An 18,030-nucleotide genomic window follows, 5' to 3' on the forward strand; every position below is an offset into this window, starting at 1 on the left:
ATGTATGATAATTAGCCTTTTCATTATCAATTACACAGTAACCTTTTTTGTTACATTGTTGCAACGACTGTACTTTTACTTCTGAGACGACTACTTCAAAAGATAAAAAGAAGGCTGGATAATATCCCTTTTCTCTGAAAAAACAACAACAACAACAAAAACAACAACAAACTATTAATTATTCTTATTGCTCAAATTCGACTACATTATGAGAAATGAAAAGATAAAGAAAACAGTATGTGGTATGAGTCAGCTTATAACAGAAAGATCTGGCCTGCAAAAGACAACGGAATTAATAAAATTAAAACCAGTTTCAATTTTCTCTTGGGATTAACGGTTATCTAGAAATTGGGGTCCCCAAGCCTTGCAGATATCTGAGGTCCATTCCATCAAGTAATGAAATAGTGATCTATGCACATGAATAATGTGGGAAATGAATAAATAAACACGTCTGAAACAGCCAACTCTGTATGATAATGTGACCTATTTTATTCTTGGCCCCACCCACCCCCAACTTACAAAACTGACTTAATTCAGATATCTTTCAATGCTAAAAGCCATGATAAAAAGACAGAAATGCCAACAGCAGCTGTCAGATAATTTGGAAGGTAGGACTATTTATTCAAGTGTAGACCAAACTTTTGTGTTTATTATGTGAGTAACAAATCTGATTGACTAAACACATATCTACACTTTGTAGCACACTTCTGCTGCAAGCTGCAGTGCTTTCAATCAATTGTAGAGGACACTGCTTGGCTTAATAATAACCTTTTTCAGAATAAAGATACACTGACAAATATTTGGCAATGTTCTTTTTACTTTCTTTTTAATTACACTCCCAAATTTTATCAGGTAACTTGAGGAAGGGTGAGCACTATGCTGCCCCATATGGATCCAAATCTTACCCGACGATAGAGATAAATATGTAAAAAGAAGCACTAAATTCCACTGAAGACCAATGATTTTTAACATGCATACACCACTCCCTCGATAACTTGTGCCCTGATAACTCGCAAACCCACTAATAATGCGAGATCTGACGTGGATCCCTATTTCTTGAAAACAGTGGATAAGACATATTACCGGTAATTTGTTACATTTTCTTTTCAAACGACATTCTTAGTGCACCACAATTACTGAATATTCAAGGATATTTCAATCAATGAAAATGTACTTTAATAAATATCGATTAAATAATTTTATTTTATCAATTGAAATTTGTGTTCTGGTTCTATCTTTTATTTCCTTTTAAGCATAATCATCATAAATGCAATGTGTCTTCTTGTAATTAAACACAAAATTTGTCAATCTACTGTAACAGCTATGTCTGCAAGCATTTCTCTGAGAACCTAATTAAGTGCACACTGTGTTTTGATATCGGACTTGAAGAAGCAACTGTTGTATTGTTGCACTAAATAAAGAGCAGGTCTCCTCTTCTATTATCACATTAATTATGTCATTTGAATCAAATAAAAGTGGTATAAAAAAATAAAGGAATCTTGCTTGGTAATGTTACAACAGTTAGTCTGGTTCCCTGCTTCCGAGACTCCTATTTTCGCAAAATATACATCACTCTGGGAACCAGACAAATAAACAAAACAAAAAGCCGTGTTTTCTTGAACAGTATTTGGTTGTTGAAACCAGTTCGAATCATGTTATCGATCTTTCTGATGTTGGACATTTTATACAGAATAATGAACAACTTCATCAGAAAAGTGCTTCACTGACAATTTTTCTCGACTCAATTATAAAAACAAGGATTCAGCCATTAAACAGCCCAGTTCCCTCCACCCTGTGGTTTCTGGATGTCAAGTGGGTTTCTTGGAGGTCCCTCGGTAACTCGCGCCCTCGCTTATAGTATGGTCTGTGTTTTGGGATCCCGATTTGTTCAAGTTATCAAGGGAAAGATGTGTATCCCATGATGATGATGACCATAACATGTGCCAAGTCTCACAGCAATCCCACTCCCAAATGCAAGTATTACAATAAATTTTAAAAAATATGGCAGTATAGTTGAATTCATTATGCTATAATAAATATCATTCAGCTGTCAGTGAAAATAAGCAATAACTTGTACAACATTTATGAGCAATACCTTGTGCAACAATCATAGGTAATAACTTGTACAAAAATTCAAGGGCAATAACTTGTTGTTGTTGTTGTACGGTTTAACGCCATTTTTCAGCACATGATAGGCTATACATGGCGGCCAGTATTAATGGTGGAGGAAGAACCCAGGAAAACACCGGAAAGAACCACCAACCCACGAGAAGCTACTGGCAAGCTTTCTCACATACCCACATTGGCTGAAGCAATAACTTGTACAACATTTATGAGCAATACCTTGTACAACAATCATAGGTAATAACTTGTACAAAAATTCAAGGGCAATAACTTGTACAACATTTATGAGCAATACCTTGTACAACAATCATAGGTAATAACTTGTACAAAAATTGAAGGACAATAACTTGTACAACATTTATGAGTAATACCTTGTACAACAATCATAGGTAATAACTCGTACAAAAATTCAAGGGCAATAACCTGTACATCATTCATGGGAGCACAGATTTGTCAATATGTGAATGTTTAGATGATGACCATAATATGCATAAAGTTTCACAGTAATCCACCTAAAACTGCAAGACAAAGTGCAGGGTTAGTTGCAATAACAATATGTGACACACTGCACTGCATTAAGCTAAAAAACGAAATGGGTAATACCTCAAATAGAATTTTCAAACAAAATCTGCTGTAGTTGTGTACAATCTAAAATGGTTGGCATACCTGTTGCAAATGTTAAGGACAAATCAAACATCAAGTCAAACCAACAAGATAAATAATGAAACAGGATTCGACACATTTCTGTAGGAAGCAAAATCATGACTTCTTAACTTTCAACCATAACACAAGGCCTTCATCAGTGGAATGTCATGAGTCACATGATAAAGGCCTTCATCAGAGGAATGATGAGTCACATGATAAAGGCCTTCATCAGAGAAATGATATGAGTCACATGATAAAGGCCTTCATCAGAGGAATGATATGAGACACATGATAAAGGCTTTCATGAGAGGAATGATATGAGTCACATGATAAAGGCTTTCATCAGAGGAATGATATGAGTCACATGATAAAGGCCTTCATCTGAGGAATGATATGAGTCACAAGATAAAGGTCTTCATCAGAGAAATGATATGAGTCACATGATAAATACCTTCATCAGAGGAATGATATGAGTCACATGATAAGGGCCTTCATCAGAGAAATGATATGAGTCGCATGATAAAGGCTTTCATCAGAGGAATGATATATGAGTCACATGGTAAAGGCCTTCATCAGAGGAATGATATATGAGTCACATGATAAAGGCCTTCATCAGAGAAATGATGAGTCACATGATAAAGGCCTTCATCAGAAGAATGATATAAGTCACATGATAAAGTAAATGTTGACCACATGACACAAACCTTCTGTACAAAGAAGGAAGTTCCAATTCTGAATCATAGTTCAACATTGGCTCACCCTCCATGATTTCAATAGCCTCCCTTATCTTTCTCCTAAGAGTATTATTCTCTTTACTGAGTATTCTGATTTTATGGCAAGAACTGCTGTCCAGGATTCTCTGTTGGTGTAAATATCTCTTGTTTCAAGGCTTCTAGTGGTCTCCCCAAAGGAGTCTTTGCCCTAATTATCACACTGGAGTGTATGGATGACCAGGCATTTCTTGTTTATAAAAAGTGCAGTCTTTGGGATGTACCGAAAGTGAACGGATGGTGTTTAAGGGTTTGTGGATCACATAAGCCTCCATGCTTTCAGAAGACATTTTTTTTGTAATCTCTGGAGAGTATAGATGAACGGGCAGTTCTTATTCAATGAAGTGTGGTCTTCAGGATGTACCAAGAGTGAACGGACAGGTTGTGGATCACATTAGCTCTATGCTTTCAGAAGAGTTTTTGTAATTCCTAAGATAGTCCACTAATACATGGTAAAGGGACAGTTGCACATTTTTCTCCTTTCTCTTTCAGATAATAATCACTTCTCTGTTACTTTTCCAGAAACACAAACATCCAGTCCTTGTAACCATTAGCCCTAAAGCTTTCTAAAGAGAATCCCTTACAGAGGTTAGTGAAAATATCACTACTGCATTTTAACAAAGTCTCTTTTTCTTTTCATCTCACAAGCCTCTTTCAGTGAACAGAATTCTAATTGTCCATTTTACTCTTGCAGCTACTGAATCAATATTTCTTGTATTGGGTACACTCTTCTCCTGCATGTTAAACATGTCTTTCCAAACCTGAATGTTTGTAAAACTTTTATTTTTATGAAGACTCATACAAAATCTTGTCACTGCATACAATGCATCCAAGAATGTTGTTTTTTAAAATGGAGTCTGACAAAAACACCCCATTACAGTACTTTATTGCAGCTAATCCTATTATTCTTGCTTTTTAATCAAGTTTTTAGTAATCTGATATCTGTACAGCTATCTAACACAAAAGTTTTTCAAATTGTTTCTTAAACATGATCAGAAATTACTTTTGTTTTACAGCTGATTTCTCCAATATTCCATGACACATACATAAGACATTATTTAAAACTGCTTTTCATTGGTTGAAAGTGGTCAAAATTGCCAGTCACAGTTTGGATGGACCAATCAAAACATAGTTTACATATACTGCCATCACAATGATATAAAAAAAATGAATGCCGAGAACAAGCAATGGAATTCATCCATATAATTCAAGAATCTGAAAATTCTGCAAACCTGCCCTGAGATGTCTACAAGCCTTAAGTCCTGCAAAATTTGAAAACTTACATTCCGAAATTGAAATACTGGATAAATTTTTTAACTGAATTAGCACTAGACGCTGATACATCCAATGAGTTATAATTTGCATCTGACTGACCAAAGAACTTCAATTTTTCAAGAATTTTTTCAAAAGATCACAAGCACATTTTTGGCAATAACGTCTTAGATAGCAATCTAATTGGTAATATTTATGATCATCAATTAGGACCAAAATTTACGCAGCACATAAAGCTTCTTTTAATAACTATCCACCTTCCTATATGCAGCGAAAATGTTAACAAAAATACATGTTTACTTCAATTATTATTACATTGTGTTAAGGGGCCCCGAGTGGCCGAGTGGTCTAAAGCGCTATCCGTTACGGATCACTGCCATCTCACCTCTGTCTGCGTAGGTTCGAGTCTCAGATTCACCCAATGTGGGTATGTGAGAAAGCTTGCCAGTAGCTTCTCGAGTGTCGGTGGTTCTTTCCCGGGTTCTTCCTCCACTGTTAATACTGGCCGCCATGTATAGCCTATCGTGTGCTGAAAAATGGCGTTAAACCCTACAACAACAACAACAACATTGTGTTAAAAACAAATGGAGGTGGAGGGACATTGTGAGATCAATGCAAGGCAACATGAACTTCTGGCCTGTTTAAGCAAATTGATGGACTCAGGGCAGTAATTTCACCTGAAGCACCCCTTAGCATGGACCCTGTATATTAATCAAATTATAGCAATGTCTGCATTCATGGCAGTTTGACTAAAAGTAACTTCATGGCTAACTTAATTGTCTGTGTTTCACTGTGCATATTTGTCTGGATCTGTACCATCAGCTGCAGTGACGTATTAGACTGGTCACTGGATCTGTCCCATCAGCTGCAGTGATGTATTAGACTGGTCACTTGGATGCTGTCAGCCAGTGATGTATTAGACTGGTCACTTGTATGCTGTTGGCCAGTGATGTATTAGACTGGTCACTTGTATGCTGTTGGCCAGTGATGTATTAGACTGGTCACTTGGATGCTGTCGGCCAGTGATGTATTAGACTGGTCACTTGGATGCTGTGCCATCAGAATAGCCAAATTAATGACTGTGAATATAAGAAATGGCAGTCTCACGATGGACGGAGAAGTGGATTATGCCAGGAATTACCACGTGTCAAATGTTTTTAACACCGAACATGTTATCTTTGTAATTTATAAAAGTGTTGATGTCACTTCCTAATTGCCGTATTATAATTCTTAGGTCACCAGAAGACAAGCTTATGACAACTGTCACTCAACGTCTCTGAGTATTTAGTCATAAAAGAGATACCATATTTACTATATATATTAGGATGCGATAAAATATTCTTTTTCCTCGCCCAGAACTTATGGTGAAACTTTTTTCACCTAGATCATATGTCCCAAGAATTAAGAAACAAAATAAATTTGTACTGCATTTGTGCTCCCTGCCCCATGCACACTGCAATAAAATAGATAAAGAAAACACTTATTTGATAACAAAAAGAAAGAAACTAACCTTGTATTGTTATCATTTATTCATTTTTATTTCAACATGAGCCTTAAAGAATAAAATATATCCACGAAATCCATATATGTAGCATAGGGTTTTGTACTGTAAGGAGTATCACTTATGTCTGATAAAACACGCCACGTTCATTGACATGAACATTGTGAAACAAATTGCATTTAGTTGTGCTCAAAGGTTTGAATATGTTATCCGACTGAAAACTGGATCCAACAAAATTGCAAACGAGAGGGAAATAATCAACCGTTATATTGAAGCCAACTGTCATTCACTCATGACATGGTGTTGGGCACAAAATAATCAAGATTGAATTATATCTAGGTCTACTGTATGACAGTATATCGCAAATAAAAATCATTATTTGAAAACACATTCACTTGAGTGTAAGTAACAATCTTTTCGCCAGCATGGCTTACAAAAGTATCATTACTATTTACCCACAGACATCAATGCTTCTTTGTATTGATTATTACTACAGATGCCAAGCACATAGAAGCCCGGGTGGTGAATAAACACAACTGGTAGTGAGCAGTAAACTCCTTCTTTGAACTTACTGACAGGACATCAAAGACAAAGCTTATTATTTACTACAAAGCAAGCCAACCTCAGAAGCCGACTTTGGATACTCTGAAGCCATTTATTTAAAAAAGAATATAAATACAAAGGTTATTCTATTGCAAGGCAAGCTGACATTGGAAGCCGACTATGGATTCTTTTAAGTGTGCTGATTTTTTTTCCTCCTTAATATACAAAGACGGCTGATATATGTAAACTAACTTTGGTTCCTTTTCACCAGTATTCACAGTAATTTGGGAAATAAACTGAAACAATTTTTAAAGTGACACAATATAGTGCTTCATGCATGGACGTCCATGATCCAGCATCGTCCAGAAGATTTGGAGAAAATAAAATCATGTGATGAATTTTTGAAGGCCAGAAGAGAAGCAGATCATTTTGCTGATCAGTATGATCATTAACATGGATGAAATTCTAGCGTACTCTGATCGCATTCCTGGATGGACTGACGATAAGATGGAGGTCAAAAGTGTGAGAATTAGAGTGGTGCAGATTTTAAAAAATCTGACTTTAGTCCTTGCAGTTTCTGCTTCCGGTGATGTGTTGCCTCCAACAATTTTTCACGGCATGAGAAAGCTAAAAAATATATTCATTCACTAAAAGAATGGATCATACATGTGCAGGAGAAAGGTTGTGTTGATGAGATGTTGTGGATTTAAGAGTTTTATCTCAAGAACAAAGTTTATATTTCTTGTAATAAAATTTCAGTTTGAGTGTATTTTCCGACATAATTTTCGAATGATTTAAAATGTGTCCCACTATGAAGGACTCGGAAAAAACTATGTGCCCCAGAACATACAGTGTACAAAAATTTTACTTTTAAAATTAATTTTGGTGTCCCAACATATATGATAAATACGTTAATTTGCTCATTGTTGTTGTTGTGGGGTTTAACGCCATTTTTCAGCACAAGAATGGCTATGCATGGCGGCCAGTATTAATGGTGGAGGAAGAATCCAGGAAAACCCCGCGAAGAACCACTGACCCACGAGAAGCTACTGGCAAGCTTTCTCACATACCCACATTGGCCGAATCCTAGACTCGAACCCATGCAGACAGAGGTGAGATGGCAGTGATCTGAAATGGAGAGTGCTTTAGACCACTCGGCCACATATGATTATATAAGAAATATTCAAACAGATTTTTTGAATTTAACTTTGTACAACTGATCTTAATATGGTTACATATCCCACATGAACAAATATCCATATATTTTAGAATGTTGGGATCAAAAGTTCATATTCAGTACATCATATAGGCTGACATTGTACCTATAGTGAATCTGTAAAGCACATTTTTGGCTGTGTGCACTGAAAATATCCCAAAATGTTTTTGTCATCATGAATATGCCTATGTATGGTAACATACTTCAATTTAGTACTTTGACAGAATGCGGTATTGTAGCATCAGCTGATATCTGATTCCACTAAATCAATGAGCTTAATAATTGGTAACTAACACTCTTAAAAATACATTAGAAATGTTCAACAGATCATTTGAATTATGTTTGCACATTTGATCTTAACAAGTACATTGTATATGACCCACTAATGCAAATTTCCATCCTTGTTCACTACAAAATTCAACACTCCTGATAATGATGACATAAAATTGTGGAACAGGAGATAACATTGCTGACAATGATGAATTAACATTGCAAACAATGATCAGATAATCTCTTCTGAGATTAGTAAAAAAACGATTAAATTTTCAGTCTAAAAAATTCAAGGCCATGCGACAATCAAAGCAACAGATCTTAGAAACAAACCATTTGTGAAGTTGTCCCCAGAGTTCACCAGGAAGTAAGCGCTGGTCTCTTGCAGCTCTTGTTGAAGTTCTTGCAATCTCATGTTGGCTTTCTTCACAATGCTAGAGATGTTTGTAAGACTCTTCTTGTCTGTTGTCACCTCTCGCAGTTTCTCCGCACCCTCTTTAATCTTCATTTCTTTGCGGATGTCTCGCTTTAGTACCTCTCGGTATTCCTCTATTTCCTGCTGGCTGCTAAAGTGTTCCTTCATCGGGACTGGCTGTAAACATAAAACAACAACATCTAGAAATGACAAATCCCCTGGTCCCTAACTGAAAAGACACCAACCTACACTTTCCATTTATATACTGTACTACTTATGCTACGCTTTCTTTCCTTGGTAACATAAAGACTGTAGGATACTGAAAATTGTAAATACAAAAAGGCACCGCTTTACAACTAGGTTGAAATGTGTTCAACATCAGGCACTACTGTACAACTAGGTCGAAATGTGTTCCAAGATCATTTTAAACACACTGAACAGTTTGAATTGCATAATGCACTGGAAACAAAAATGTTTAAAGACGGATAGACAAGCAGTGATGGCTATATCTCACTCATATTATACAGTGGGCCTTTAAAAAAGTAAACCTTTTAAATATTTTTGAACCTTAAGCAAGGCTAAAAACTCAAAGGCTGAAAACAGCAACAAATTAGCCTGGAAAACAAAAAATGACATATCAATATGAAAGCATGAAAATTGTTTTAGGTGGAAACCTGATAGTGCATAATCATGTACATGTGGACATGCATGGTCAAGAAAATTTAAATTTACACTGTCTCACCTGTAATTGTTCAAAGTCGAGGGATGAATAATGGCACTCAACATTTTGATTTCCAATGTTGCATAGATCAAGTACCAAAAAAAAAGAGAAGCTTTCATTTTAAGTACGACTACCAGTACTAAGCACAATGGATATGTACTTGACGACATAAACATGATGTGTATCACAGATTTTGCAGATCTGATGCCAAAAACTATGAATATAATGCGAAAATGATGGATATATGTACATCTGTAGTTAGCCTGAGGAAGTTTAGAAAGGTAGTACAATAAATCTTGTTTTGTCCTTATTCCTTCATAAAAGGCTGAAAGTCAATGACATGTTATCATTCATTTCTGCTTGATATTAACACTGAAGAAAAAGAAATAAATGTGCATTTTAAAAGAACAAACTCTACTATTCAACATACATAAAACTGGCCACATCTTAGACTGGGTTTCCATTTTTAACACAACATAAATAAAACTGCCCAAATCTCAGACTGGCATTTCCTTTTTAAATTTACAGGCAAAGTATAAGTCCCAAAGGAAAAAATTGCAGATTTGCTTTGAAAAATTCTCTTAAAATTTTTTCAAGGGAAATTTCGACTCTCAAAGAAATTCTATGGATGATAAATTTCACTAACGTAATAGAGTTTCACGACTTAATTGAGTTGCCAATGACTAGATACACAAACTATTTTATACAACATAATAGAATTTCATGACTTAATTGAGTCATTAATGACTAGATACACAAACTATTTTAATGTCTACATACATGTTTTACCATAACCTTTTTTAAGTCTATGCAATGCACACTTCAGCTGGCTAGTGTTTCAATGTAGTGCTGAGATAAGAGAAAGGTTATATTCTCAAAAGCCCTGTTTCACATACATGATGAATATGACAAGTAATTGGAACATCTACCAGGAAGTAGGAAGTTCATCTAAACTCCTTGTGAAAAATGTTACCAACCTGTCATGAAACAGTGTCACACACAATATGAACAAAGTACTTGGCTCCAATTAAACTGCCTGTGACGACACCTGATGATCAATGGTGTGCAGCCTACTCCCACTGAAAACTCATCTGTGTCAGAATAGTGGTTTTTTTTTGCTTGTAACCCATGATCTATGTTGGACATTGTACTTACTCCTTTACTTTTTGTGTCGGAGATTTTGATATCCCACATCTATGCGCCTATATTTGAATCTGCTTTCCAATTAAATCTTTAAGTCCTTGGTTTAATGGCATATCAGTACTATAGTGGCTAAACATCGCCAATTAAAAGTTCTGAAAATGTTACAGATACAAAACTAGCAAGAAACTGTAGGAAGATAAAACCCTACCAAAAAAGAAAGAAAGCTGTACACCTGTAAAGGTATTCACTTTCTTTAAAGGTATGCAAAATTAAAGACAAAGGTAAAAAAATTAGCCTTTAAAAATAACACCAAATTTTGGTTACATAAACTATTCTTTTAAAAAGCTAAAGATGTTCTTTGGTGCCTTTCTTTCTGTTTTTGTTGGTTTTAATGACACTTTAAATACATTAATAATAATAATAATAATAATAATAACAAGGACTTTATTTAAAGAGAGTAATAGAGTTAGCTGAAGAACTAATCGACCTTGAGACCCTCATACAAAGGAATTTATTTATTTTACCTGCATCAATGAAGCTATTGGATGTTTGGAAGAAGTAAATAGAGTGGGCATTTCTAATCTCAACTGGAATATTATTCCAAAGTTCTACAGTACTGGAAACTTTTTTTTGAATACTTCCTTATTTGGTTTGGGAATTCTATAATGTTTGGTAGACATAGATCGCAGTTGGGGAGTATTACCAGGTAGCAAATACTGGAATAGTGATTGTAAATATGCAGGAACACTATTATTTGATATCCTGTTCATTAATTTGGCTTTTCTCAACCGGATTCGGTCTTAAAAAGAAATATTTTTAACTTACCAGATAAATTTTCCTTGCTTTCTTTCTGGATTGATACTAGTCCAAATGATCTTTTCTGAAGATATCCTAGTTTTGCTATGTTTTTATCATTTGAATTACCCCATACTGTGTCACAGAAGTCTAAATTGGGTTGCATGCTACTGTTATAAAGTAGTTTTCTGTGCCTTTCAGGGAGAAAATGTCTTATCCTAGGGAGAAGCCATAAACTTGAATTAATGTTTTTTTACTGATATATTTTATATGTTCAGTCCATGAAAATTATCTACCAATTGCAAATTTGTATCCTTCCATGTCAGAAATAGTTCATCACTACCAAGATTTGTTCATTTTTGCAGAGTTGAGATAAGCAATATTTTAGTTTTACAAGTATTTACCACCATGCCATTACATGTGCACCAGTTTTCCTGTTTGTTTAGGGCATCCTGTAAAGAAATTTCCAGTTCATGCTTTGTGTTTTGGATGTGTGAAAATGTTGTGTCATCTACATAGAGATCTGTAGATGAAACTGAGTCTCCTAGTAAAAGTGGTAGGTCATTAATAAATAATATAAATAGTAATGGACCTATAATTAAGCCTTGTGGTACTCCATATCTGATTGTTCCAGGTTCAGACACAACATTATTTAAATAAACATGTGTTCTCCCACTTAAGTATGAAGTAAACCATGTAATTCTGCTTTCATCACATTGGTAAATTTTCAGTTTCATCAAAAGGATTTCATGATCCACCATGTCAAACGCTTTCCTGAAATCTACAAATACAGATGCTATTATCCTACCTTGGTCAAGTGCTTGAAGCCATTTATCAGTCAGCGAGACCAAGGCAGTCTCACATGAATGTTTCTGTCTAAAGCCTGATTGATTCGGGTGTAACAGCAAGTGTTTGGTTAAATATGACATGAACCATTCATGTACATGTTTTTCAATCAATTTTGACAAGTTTGGTAGTATTAAGATTGGCCTGTAGTTATCAGCATCATCCGTAAACCCTGATTTGTGAATAGGCATTACTTTTGCAGTTTATTGGCAGAAACATGTAGAGAAAATGGGAAGCTAAGTGACTTTCCCAATGACACACCAGGCAGCCAACTCAGGCTGGTCTGGGTAGGTATCAAACCCAGGTCCCAGGCTTTACAAGTCCGATGCTCCACTAAGTTTGCTACCATGGCTATCCCTCTTTGGTACTGCATAAAAATAAACCTTGTCTCACAGGGTGGAAGATGTTCATATACTTGACAATGAATTTCACTACCCTGATATTTTACTTGCCATTATTATGGTAACCATGTATACCAGAGGGACGTTCATTTTAGCTAACTCTCCTTAAGCCCTTAACTCACTAGCCACTGGGTTACTTTTGAATATATTCAAATACAGCTGCTTTAGGCAGATTTTCCTTAGCCAATTGCCTAGGTGTATAAAAGATATTTTGGACTGGCTATTTCTCTTGTGCATGGGCAGAACGACAAAATTTGGACTTATTTTTGCATACTGGACCCATGATTTTCACGTCATGGCCACTTTATTCCCCAAATTTCCCACTTTCTGCAAAGGTTAACCTGTTTGTGTGCAGTTTGGATTGCTTTGCTTTAGATCTCGCGCCAAAAAGTCTAAAATTCAAACATAAACTTTTGCCCTAAAGAGGTAATATTTTGCCCTAAAGAAAACTAAAGTCTCAACTTTAGTTTATCCCTCTGTACTTTGTAATGTGAGCTAAAAGCCTACATTATTAGGAATCATTGTACAATTATTTCAAAATAAACTAGAATGGTACATGAATATATAAGTAGCATTTATGTGGTGTTATGAACATAAAACTTATGTTTCCTACATCCCATTATACATTTTTATCCAATAAGGTTAAAAGGCTTAGTGAAACACTGTTATTATATTGCTTTAATCTATCAATAACTTCAACTGTGGCATCATCCAAGGTTAAAGGTAAACAATCTGAAACTATTATTAGTTCACTTAAGATGGTTGATTCTTCCCCCAGTCTTCACAATTGGACTGTGTATACAGGCATCAATCTGTGCTCTTTTTGTTTTTCAAGACACACGGGTGATGGCAGATATTTAAAATCTGCACAAGAAAAACTTTGAAATTTTGAATTCAACTTCTACATATTATTGCACTGGCCAGTTTCTCTGGTTAGTCAACACCATATAAGCTCAACTCATAACACTAATGGCTGTTTCTCTGGTTACTCATCAAAGTAGATGCTCAATCCCTAAATGACAATGCACTGGCAAGCTTCTCTGGTCAGTCATCACTGTATAAGCTCAACTTCTATATATCAATGCCTTGATTATTCTTCCTGGTCAGTTATCACTGTATAAGCTCAACTTCTATATATCAATGCCTTGATTATTTTCCCTGGTCAGTCATCACTGTATAAGCTCAACTTCTATACATCAATGCCTTGATTATTTTCCCTGGTCAGTACACATAACTAGGGCATAACCGACTTTTGATCCGGAAATCGGATTCCACCGGATAGTATGAACTTCCGATTAATCGGAGTCGGACAAGGCAGGAACGACCGATTCGGATAATAAAAATAATAAAGTTGAATTTCTATAGCACCGTGTCTAACACTGCGTGTCATTCGATAGTGCGTTAATAAAGAAGTCAGAAAAGTCCAATATGGTCAACACAATGGGGTGAAACGATAATACTTGAGTTAGACCGAAAGATTTAAATTTATTACAATATATAATACAGTCCTACCCGTTTATGTCAACATCCTCAATAATGAAGGCATAATATTGAATACACTGACACATGCTAATGAGGTATTAAAAGAAAATGATTCCGCAAGAGGCCAACTTTATAGGACCAAACAAAAGCCCGTTTTATTTTTATTTGACCGTGACATTAAAGCATGGCGGCAAGATCAACTAATTGTTGAATAAAGTACAGGATGGAACTGGCCGCTTGCCGACATAAATGATTAAGGCGGGAAAATAAAAGCCTGGCGGCAAGATCAACTAATTGTTGAACAAAGAATGGGTCGGAACTGGCAAAAAAATAAAAAATTTCATGTATTCTTTGTGGCTTTGAACTTCGTTGCATTTTGCTATAGTCCTGCCATATCCTTCCCCTTATGACATCGGTGTGATATGCAAAACGTGTGTAACACGGTTTAAAAAGTTGATTTGAAAAACCTTTTAATTTAGCATTTCCGATTAATTGAATCGTATCCGGAATCGGAAAAATTTCATGCCCAAAATCCGGAATCATAAATCAGTAGAAAAATGCTAATCGGTTATGCCCTACACATAACCACAATAGTTTATATTCTTTGTGTGTCCAAATAATTTTAAATTAATACACACGGAAGTATAGAAAGCAGAATACAAAATCTACTCGAACTGAATCAAACAAACCTGAACATAACTAACTACATGCTGATCGAATCAAACAAACCTGAACATAAAAACATGTTGATCGAATCAAACAAACTTGAACATAACTAACTACATGTTGATTGAATCAACAAACCTGAACATAAAAACATGTTGATCGAATCAAGCAAACCTGAACATAACAACATGTTGATTGAATCAAACAAACCTGAACATAACTAACAACATGTTGATATCGAATCAAACAAACCTGAACATAACAACATGTTGATCAATTCAAACAAACCTGAACATAACTAACAACATGTTGATCGAATCAAACAAACCTGAACCTAAAAACATGCTGATCGATTCAAACAAACCTGAACATAAAAACATGCTGATCGATTCAAACAAACTTGAAGACAAAAACATGTTGATTGATTGAAACAAACTTGAAGACAAAAACATGTTGATCGATTTAAACAAACCTGAACATAAAAACATGTTTATTGAATCAAAAAAACCTAAGATAAAAACATGCTGATCGATTCAAATAAACCTGAACATAAAAACATGTTGATCAAATCAAACAAACCTGAACATAACACGTTGATCGAATCAACAAACCTGAACATAACTAACAACATGTTGATCGAATCAAACAAACCTGAACATAACATGTTGATTGAATCAACAAACCTGAACATAACTAACAACATGTTGATCGAATCAAACAAACCTGAACATAACTACATGTTGATCAATTCAAACAAACCTGAACATAACTAACAACATTTTGATCGAATCAAACAATGAAACCAATTGAATTGTTTTGATTCTGCAGAAGTATTTGCTCCGCACCTTGCTTGGATAAATTATACAAAGCATACGAGTTTAATAACGAAGAATGACTTCCCACTTTTAACATTTTCATCGATCACTCTGGAGTATCAGTCACTGCATGGCAGTATTTAATGCCTCTTTACCGTATGGGATAAAGCACACGTCTCCCACTATATAACTAAAAGGGATCAGGTAAAAAGATCAACAAAATATTCAAGGTTATCAAATTTGTAACCATAACAACTGAACAGCAAACAATATGTCAATAACAAACTATAATTGTTAATGCTGGCCCAAGGTGGCCAAGTGGTCTAAGATGCTTGCCTTTACATATCACTCACATTTCACATATAGCCATGTGGGTGTGTGTTATCAGTTCTGAGAAATCAGGTAAGTAAGAAAGCTTGCCAGTATTTTCTTGTGGGTAAATAGTGCTTCCCAGATTCTTCCTCTGCCAAATATACTGGCTGCCATATTTAAGCCCATCATGTGTTCAGATACAGTATGCACTAACTAGTAAGTTGGAAGTAACTGCTAACTGTACATACACAGATCTGCCCTTAAAAAATGCGCTGCACCTATGTAGTCTCTTAGGACTAAACCATTGAACAAACAACATAGACCCTGATATGCCGTCACATAATGTGCTGGACCTATGTAGTCTCTTAGGACTAAACCATTGAACAAGCAACACAGACCCTGATATGCCGTCACATAATGTGCTGAACCTATATAGTCTCTTAAGACTAAACCATTGAACAAGCAACACAGACCCTGATATGCCGTCACATAATGTGCTGAACCTATGTAGTCTCTTAGGACTAAACCATTGAACAAGCAACACAGACCCTGATATGCCATCACATAATGTGCTGAACCTATGTAGTCTCTTAGGACTAAACCATTGAACAAACAACACAGACCCTGATATGCCATCACATAATGTACTGGGCCTATGTAGTCTCTTAGGACTAAATCACTCAACAAACAATAAAGACCCTGATACGCCATCACACAATGTGTTGAACCTATGTAGTCTCTTAGGACTAAATCATTGAACAAAGAACACAGACCCTGATATACTAAAAACTCACTAGATATAGCAGTTGATGTTTATTGCAAACAAAGTCGGCAGTAACACCAAAATGGATAATAAATCTAAAAAAAATGTGAATTTTTTGGGAAAATCATTTTGTGTAACAAATAAGTCTCACCATAATTCTTGTATGATGGAATAACTCACCTATTTGAACTATGACAACAGACTTGAAGCCTTAAAAACGTTTACTTCCTTAATTATTATCAGCATGTGTTTGTTTCATAATTTCATGGTGTTTATTTTAGTCATCTTGTAATTATATCAGTGTTTCCCTTTACTCTCATTTATGCTTCAGGGATCCCATTGTTTTTATTTGACCCCCAGTTTTGATATCAAAGTTCGTGTTTTAGTCAATCTGACCCCCAATTCTGACACCAAGGGGAATTTTGTCTCCCAATCTTGCATCCTTAGTGGATACAATGACTATGTTTTTATGTGTTTATCTAATACTGTAAAATGCTTGGAGTATCTAAACATTAGGTGCTGTACTAAGTCCAACTTATTATTATTATTATTATTATTATTACTATTATTATTTGTATGTTTGTTCACCTCACAGCAGTACTTTTTAGCCCCTTCAAGTTATCACATTCATAAATTGTGCATCATATGATTAGACCTGACCTTCCCAAGTCGATAGGAAGTACCTACTTAGCAGAGGTAAGAGTGCCTTTTGTAAGACAAGGGCAGTCCTTTTAACGCAGTGTCACAAAACTCCAATATCTATGACAGACCAAGCCAATATGAAGCATAAATCTCAATCTCACTAGCATTGTGGACATAATAAACTTAATTAAATGTGTTTCACAATGGAAAACGGAAATATATTCTGCCCAGTAGCAATCTTCTAACAGTTGAAGTGACAGAGGATAATATATATATATATATATATATATATATATATATATATATATATATATATATATATATATATATATATACACACATACATACACACAAAATTTCTTCTTTAAGTTTGTATCAAAGTTAAGCCATTTGCACAAAACATATACAATTTGCTACCATATCAATGTACATCTTTTAATAAGCACACACCACTACTTTTTATTCATCATTAGCACATTTCAATCATCATGGAAGAGAAGTGGCTTTCTTGAACTGACTTCACATATCACTGTTTTCTCAGGATATAAAACTAATCAAACCTGTTTATTGTTACCACCTAAAGCTGCCTAAAATATGATTTTCTCAGAACATGGTATCATTCATGTATGGTTATCATTACCACTTAAACCTCCCATCACATGATTTTCTCAGAACATGCTACCATTAA

General features: G+C 35.2%; 1 protein-coding gene across 3 annotated transcripts in view; it reads right to left on the reverse strand.

Moving 5' to 3' along the window:
- Positions 1–18,030, reverse strand: part of LOC149777695 (serine/threonine-protein kinase N2-like) — a 130,690-nt gene that overhangs the window by 65,437 nt on the left and 47,223 nt on the right. For all 3 annotated transcript variants that reach the window (XM_089938745.1, XM_089938744.1, XM_089938746.1), the window contains exon 2: positions 8,675–8,933. In XM_089938745.1, the coding sequence (XP_089794871.1) occupies positions 8,675–8,933 (259 nt within the window). The remainder of the gene's footprint in view (positions 1–8,674; positions 8,934–18,030) is intronic.

The sequence above is a fragment of the Sinohyriopsis cumingii genome, chromosome 17 (assembly GCF_028554795.1).
Source record: "Sinohyriopsis cumingii isolate HCF-2022 chromosome 17, ASM2855479v2, whole genome shotgun sequence".
Lineage (NCBI taxonomy): Eukaryota > Metazoa > Mollusca > Bivalvia > Unionida > Unionidae > Sinohyriopsis > Sinohyriopsis cumingii.